At 35.9% G+C, this 8,020-nt stretch overlaps 1 protein-coding gene across 2 annotated transcripts; it reads right to left on the reverse strand.

Moving 5' to 3' along the window:
• Positions 1-519: 519 nt before the first annotated feature.
• LOC126827041 (myogenesis-regulating glycosidase) lies at positions 520-7,787 on the reverse strand. Of its 2 annotated transcripts, none has more exons than XM_050556202.2 (2): positions 7,604-7,787; positions 520-2,933 (listed from the first exon to the last, which is right to left on the reverse strand). In XM_050556202.2, exon 2 carries the CDS (start codon positions 2,918-2,920, stop codon positions 917-919), a length of 2,004 nt encoding a protein of 667 aa, XP_050412159.1. In that variant the 5' UTR covers positions 2,921-2,933; positions 7,604-7,787; the 3' UTR covers positions 520-916. The 2 variants fall into 2 exon arrangements, with proteins under 2 accessions (XP_050412159.1, XP_050412158.1); XM_050556201.2 differs by lacking the exon at positions 7,604-7,787 and adding an exon at positions 4,645-5,205.
• Between the last annotated feature and the right edge of the window lie 233 nt (positions 7,788-8,020).

The raw sequence follows: 8,020 nt of genomic DNA on the forward strand, positions 1-8,020 counted from the left end.
CCAAAATTTGCAAATATTGCTTCCATAGTCCCCGGAGCCACAGTTTCTTTCGTTACTTTGGAAAGTCTGGTGTGTGAAAGGTTGCCTGGCAACGGCAAGAATGTGTTAATTTCAGATGTGTTTGAATTCACCTGGGACAGTTGTATCTAGAAAGTAAGAGATGTTAGCAACATACCTCCCAACCGCAGTATGGCAAATAAAAGATGTGTCCGAGACCCCCTTAACCCGAAATCATTCCAAACAAAGAGAAAATATAAAAATTGTCGTTGCAGACAAACTAAACAATCCCACTAGTTGACGCCGAAAAGTTAAGTTAAATCCCATTTTAAACCCATTTCATTTCTCCTTAAACAATGCATTGAATATCACTTTTTATTGAAAGCTTTTATCGTCTTCAAGCTAAATTTACGGTGTTCTGAAAAAGTAGCTTTTCCATGTTACCCGAAAACGAGACAATTGGAAATAGAAAATCAAAAAGGGTTTTGTTATGAAAAACGTATTTTAAAACAATAACTCATACAGATGAATTTAGCAGATATTATTTCGATAATTACAAACAACAAAGGGTGGTAAAAGTTTCCATAAACACAAGTATATAAACGTCTTTATAAACAGCTATAATCAACTGATCATAATCCGCTATGCTGCAAACGGTCCACCACCTCGATTGTTGATCGCAGGATAACAGCATTATTAATTCCTAATTATCTTACAATGATTCTAAAATGATCTAACCATATACAACAATAACAAATTCAGAAATACCAATTGTATACGGATTAGTTACGACAAAATTTGCGTGTACATATATACATGACACGCACAATTGTTTTTTAAGACCCAAGTCAAGCTCACCAAACACTTATGACGGGAAGCAAAGGGGTGTTAAAAGGGTACTAAAAGTAATGCATTGTCTTCACTTTATTTTTGTGAAATATGGTAATTCATGAATTTCGGCAGTATAATTTGTCAACCATCGCCCGCCTTGAATATTGACGTTTCGAAGTTTGTCCAACCAGTTACCAGAAGGTAGATAAATGTTCCTGGAAGTCGCACCCTTGTCAACTACGGGTGCCACAAGAATGTCATTACCTAATAAAAACTGATCATCGATAGTGAACGTGTTGGAGTCTTGTGGCGCAATCCACCATAGAGGTCTTACGATAGGGTTTCCGTTAACAACGGATTCCCGCGCCAAATTCAGAAACGTCGAGATATAAGATTCGTGGAGTTCAACAAAATTTCTTGATATTGTTGTCAGCGTGTTATTATTGTAAATCCATGGTGGAACCGAGAATTGCATAGATGGCATAAACGCATTGACTTGCAGCCATCGTATAAATAACTCGGCATCTGGATAATTCCGAGCTTCTAAACCCGAAGAGTTATCGTAAGCATTCCCACCAATCATGTCTGGAAGAACGAAAGGATAACCGATTATTCCAAACGTGAGTGCGCATGGTATGAGTGTTCGCAAACCATTATCTTGAGTCCAAGAAGAATCACGGTCCAACATTCGAACGAAAATGGGTAGATGCTGCGTTCTTGCTCCAACTCGAACTTCCTGGATTCGTAGATCTGTATCCGCTTTGAAGGCGAGTTCAGCCCATTTTTGTGTATAAACGTCAGGATTCCGATACGTTGTGTTGACACTATAGACATTTGGTAACCAATTGACCTCCCCAGCATCAAATTTAAAGGAACTTATGTTATACATGTCTTTGAGTCTTTGAGTTTTGTTCAAGTACCATTCTACGGCCATCGGATTGGTGACATCGAGAATTCCTGCAAGGTCTCCTCGCCACCAACTTACCAAAGCTGGTTGTTTGCTGTCAAGTTGACGCACTAGATATCCATTTTGAGCACCTTCTAGAAATGAGTTCGAATCAATGTTAAAGAAAGGATGAAGCCAGATGGTAACACGAAAGCCTCGATCCCTTAATCTCCGAACCATTCCAGCTGCACCGGGGAACTTTGTCGTATTAAAATCCATATCTCCATACTGAAAAGTCCAGTCATCGTCTAATTCTATCTGAGAATGACTAAATCCGTTGGATGATATATCACTAGCAAATTCCTCCAGCTGATTTTGATCAATGTCCTTTTTGTACATTGCCCAAGTAGACCATATTGGTGATTTAAACAGATTTACATCTGGGGTATCTGTTGGGTTTGGTATATACTTCTTCGACATATAATCATGGATTTGTTTAATATTATTTGCATAGCACAATGAATAGTTTAGAAATGGCAAACTGTTATCGTTATTGATATATGGATATTTTCCATATTTTGCCAAGAGACAAATTTGAGAGCTGTTGTTTTCGTTTAAAGATAAATGAAGGGGGACTTCTGGATCTATGTACAGTCCAACGCCAAATGATGTCACGAAATAACGTTCTAAAACACCCCCGTACATCTTCGCATAAGAATCTTGGGCAACGTACGCGTCCATTTTCTGCTGGATACTATTCATTGGCCAGTTTTGATTGAAATCCTGAAATCCACCGTACCAATGGCCGTCCATGTTGAAGCAATCTTTGAGTTCCTGTGAGACAGATGACAAGGCAGTCCAAATAACATTATAGCAACTAATTCCATCTTCTTGTAAAGTTGTCATTTCTAGTTTACGATCTCCAGTCCATGTAACACAGATATTGTTATCGCTGCTGCATGATGTGTAGGACTGGGAATTAGTGATGCCTATCCCGATTCTTCCTTGGGTATACTGACCAATTTTTAGAGTGGGAGTTCCTATGAAGTCCACGTCTGCATCTCCTATTTTTTGTGGTTTAACGGGATCGGATTCTCCGATAGATTGAACAGACAGGGCCCAAGCGGTGATACCCCCAATTAAAGCAACGCATAGAATCACCAGAACGATTACAATTAAAACTTTTCTCCCGCCTGCCTCGGACATATTTTTGGTATATCTGAAAATAAAAATAAAACATCAGTAATTCTTAGAAACGGTAAATGCTGTATTGGTTATAAATCAATAATGGATGAATAAATGATGGAATTTAGATCAGTTCAGACTCCTTATGTATAACCCCATTCGTCCCACCAGCCCTGTATGTATATAACTGATCATTGACGATAAGCAGTATCTTTTGTTTTGTGATTTTAAACCATTCTGTGAATTCCTTAAGGTATTAATTGCTGATGCATACCTTGCAGGTGGTTTATAACTTCCAAATTTATTCATTTTAGCCCACGTTCTCTATAACCACCTATATTGATATGTCTATATTAACTAGTCATATAATATATACTTAATAAATACAAACACTGAATTATATATATATAGTCTATGTTTATTGATCAATCTGTTTGCTTTCGATCATGGCGTATCCAAGCAATCTTATCAGATCAACCTTTTAAAGCATAGTCAATTATTGAAGCTTACACACAGCTATAAAGGGTGTGGTATACGGAAATAGTTTTAGGAAGTATCACGTTCGTAGTTATTTCAAATTTTTAATCTCCAAAATCTGAAACAAAAATCTATACTATAGATTTTGTCTGCAATAGAGTTGATTAAATCTTGTGGATAGTACCTGTTTCAGGTATACCACGTCTGAAGATGAGATTTATAGGATTAGGTCGTTTAACGTCCCGTGAACACTTTACTCGGGTCATTTTGAGACAAACATATAATTTTATTCATATAGTTACGTGGGCAATATTATTAATATAGTTACGTTGGCAACATTGTTAATATAGTTACGTGGGCAGCATTATTAATATAGTTACGTGGGCAACATTTTGAGAGAAACATACAGCAGTTTTATTAATATAGTTTACACGTGAGAAACTTTTTGAGAGAAACATGCATTATAGCTACGTTGGCAACATGAGAGAAACATACAGCAGTTTTATTAATATAGTTACGTGGGCAACATTTGGAGGGAAACATACAGTAGTTTTAATAATATAGTTACGTGGTCAAAATTTGGAGGGAAACATACAGCAGTGGGCAACATTTTGAGATAAACCTATTAGTAGTTGTATTGATATAATTACTTGTGCAATGCAGGGAGGGAATTTTGCTGTCAGGGAATCTTTTACGTTCCATCCAAAGACTAGATACACATTCCTTATTGCAGTCACAGATGCGAATTAGGCTTGAAAAAAATCATAAATGTTCTTTTTTGCCACATTGGGATTCATAACATTGAGTGCCGTGTCCTAACAACACCACAACACGGACCCCGGATTGACAATGAAGGTATGCTGCGCCAGTTCTAAGGGAAGTATGGTCGTTCGGATGGGTCAAAAAACCGAGGTCCCGTGTACAAATTGGCATGCACGTAAAAGATCCCTTGGCAGTTAGAATTCGATATAAGAGTAGGCCGTAGCGCCGCTGCCCGGGCAAAATTTCCCTCATAGCACACTGTATGGCGTATGCCCGTCTTCATTAGCCTAGTTTAGGAGCAAAACAGCAGGACGTTAAACCCCATTTCATTTCATTTCATTTCATTTATATTCAGATAAAAGTATAGACGGGGGCTGCGGCGCTGCCTGGAATATTCTCCTGGCTCCAACTACACACATAGTAAAAACAATTAAGTATAATATGACCTATACAATTAAAAGTCCATACTGTAAGTCTCAAATTAATTTATGTTTTCTTGAACTTACCGTAACATTTTTTTTGCTTTTAAAGAAGCCAACGCATAACAGATATGATACTTATTCCATTAATTTCTAGAAAATATAAACTCCACAGATATGAGTTCTGACACTTTATTAACTCACATGCATTAAAAATGTTTAATTCTACTGTTATACATGGATCCATAATGCTTTGTAATATTCAAAACATAGATTTATAACAGGATATCGAATATGTCGTTAAAATTGTTTTTCTCACAATATTCAACAGACCATCAAAATGGCGTTTAGTCAACACCTGAAACGTGGGCCATTTTACAGCTGTTTTTTAAGGTTGTCATGGTTAGATCGAATGCATATCCAAAGCTCATCAGCAAGCTAATTTGATGGAATATTTCGATGGATAGCATACATTAAGAGTGTCGCCTTAGCCATCACCTCGTCCATTAGTTGACACTATCCCCGTAACTTGACCAGCTGAACAGCCACTATAGCGTTAATCCCTATCATTGATCCAATAACATATTCGCGCTTTATGATACATCGCCATAGAGGAAGAACTATTCACTCTTTAACTATATATAATATTGTGTTTGTAGAAATGGTTGTTATGGACGCACCTGATCAATAAAAATACTCCTACATGAAAGAAATAACGACATAATGAGAGTTTTGAAATGCTTCTATATTTAACATGATATAATTTGAATGAGGAGAGTGACACTTTATAGATAAGATTAATAGCCAGGACTAGGATAATGGTTTACAAGAGTCTTTCAACCCTAATTAACCAATTTTATTCTTTAAACTATATCAGTATTACAATTTAAATATCCTGTACTTCGCTGATACAGGGGCCACGGTGGCTCAGTAAGTAAGGCATTGGTTCACCTGTCCGGAATTTGAGTAAGTTCTACGGATTTTTCTGCGGTTTGTGGTGCAGGAACAGCGTTATAGGTATAAGTACACCTTGCCGTGCACATAAAAGAACTCGTTAATTCTAGCGCTATCTGGTAAAATTTCCCTCACGCAGGTGACGCAGCAAACTATATGATATGCTCCACTTCATTATTATGTTTGGAACAAAAACATAGGACGTTAGTTAAACCTCATTCAATCATTCACTGATACGGAGCAGAACAGTAGGACATTAAACCTCATTTCATTTCGTTCACTGATACACTTTATTATAATTTTCAAGCCATTAAAGCGCTATTATCAGATATTAAAATGTGGTTATATATAATGCATTAATTATAATTAGTGAGTAATGTTGAGATCGTTCAATAAGTTTTAGAACCAGTTATATTACACATGTAATTTCAAGACTATCAAGTTAAAGGAACTAAACCTATTTGATTGAAATATTAATTTATAAAATCAACTAACCAAGTGCAGTCATTGCATGTATATTTAAAACATACTAACTTTTTGGATCTTACAAACCTCAAAATTTCTCAAATGCACCGTTTAAAAAGGGACGTGTGTTTGTTAATTTTAGTTTAATTTTTGGCTAGCTGTGTCGATACAGGAACACACAGTCGCCAATATCTCAATATTGACTTTATCTATTGAAATACAAGTTGAAAATGGAATGGAAGTATCTAAAATTTTGAAATGAAATGGTGTTTAACGTCATACTTTTTTGCACCAACCATGGCAGTGTAATGAAGATGGGCATACACCATGCAATGTTGTATGAGGGACTTTTGTCCGGACAGCGACATTTATGTCTACTTTTCTTTTCAACTGTCAAGGGTTATATATGTATTACGTGCATATAATCGTATCCAATCCAATGAAATCGACAATTTTATTTGTTACTAAGATCAGAGAAGGAGTGCCGTTTTAACACAAGATCATGCAACATAATAATTTTGCATTGCAGCATTAATATTCAAAATTAAAATGTATAGGCTATACTAGTAAACATGATATTATAATTTACATTACATTATATTTTTATTTAAAGGAGCTAATCAGTTACGTTCGGCGAAATACGCCAGAGTCTCAATCGAATGGCAATCCTTAGCATCTGGTTATTCCAGTTAACACCGATAGTATTTATTGCGAATGTTCTCCAGATAAGAATATGAGGTCACCGTTTGACATGACTTGTGGAATATGTCTAGCCGCGTTCTTCAAGTCCCTTTTTACAAATGGCGCTGAAACGTATTATGGTACACGATTGGTGTACCAATGGTAAAATGTTTATTTTGTCTTAAATATTGGATATCAGAAGACCATCCTTTCCCGGTAAGATCACAGCATCAATGTTGATTTAAATTGACAAATAATTCGTGTTATCTATATCCAAAATTTTGGATGATATTGAGTTAGAGACTTAGATACTTTAAGGTAATCTATAGCAAAATCCTCTATTCAAGTGCGTGCAACGTAATTTAATATGTGGTTCAATTTTCTTACTACGCAAGACCTTGCAAAGAATACTATCATACCTGAAATATATATTTGTTTTTCAATACAAAAGACGAACAACCTTAAATCGTTCCAGATAAGTTATTCTGTGTGATTGGCCCCTCCTAAGGTTGGCTGGTGCAAAAAGTTGCTCAATTTTATTGACCTAAGAATTAAAAATATATCAATCCTTGAAGGTTTCCCAGTAGTGTCGAATGCGCGAAATATGACTTAAAAATGGAAAATAAAATCTAAGTAATTATTAGAAATTATATCGGGGACCCGAATCGTCACATTCATCTTTTCTGGACGACCCACCATTCCTTCTCAGTAATATCTGAAAATCGGAATAAACGCCGTATTATTCCCACACGGGAATTCTCGGAGCACGGTGTACGATAGTTTTACAGCTATCCGTGCCATCTAGTGCTCTTAATGCCACCCGTGCTCTCTATATCAATGCAGTCGATCATTCGTCAGCATTGATTAAGATCAGTGCATACATATATTAACACCCCCATCTGAATCTTGTATTTAAAATTCCTTAATTCAGAATACCGGTACTTACTTAAGTTGTTCCACTTTCCTTCATAAATTCCGTGTGAATGACGTCTTTTTATTGTAACAGATTATATTATTCATGGATCTGTTATAATATAATACGGAAAACGTTATTCTATACCCCAGAATAATTTTACCTACTAGAAAAGCTTCTGTATATCAATATACAAACACTGAATTGGCTTATAGTGACTGGCCTATTTATTAATCTGAATTACTTATTGTGTTGTTTACATAGTATATCTCCTATAGTATATCAATGACAAAATCCACACATGATACATACAAACAATATATTGGCCAATATATGCAACATTGTCTCTTTTATAGCAGTGTATTTTACAAACTGTATATGACTATTCCAAGATGTGCAATTTATTGGCTTACATTAATGGCCAGTATTAATAGACTTATCTATATTGCT

The sequence above is a fragment of the Patella vulgata genome, chromosome 7 (assembly GCF_932274485.2).
Source record: "Patella vulgata chromosome 7, xgPatVulg1.2, whole genome shotgun sequence".
In the NCBI taxonomy this organism is placed as follows: domain Eukaryota; kingdom Metazoa; phylum Mollusca; class Gastropoda; family Patellidae; genus Patella; species Patella vulgata.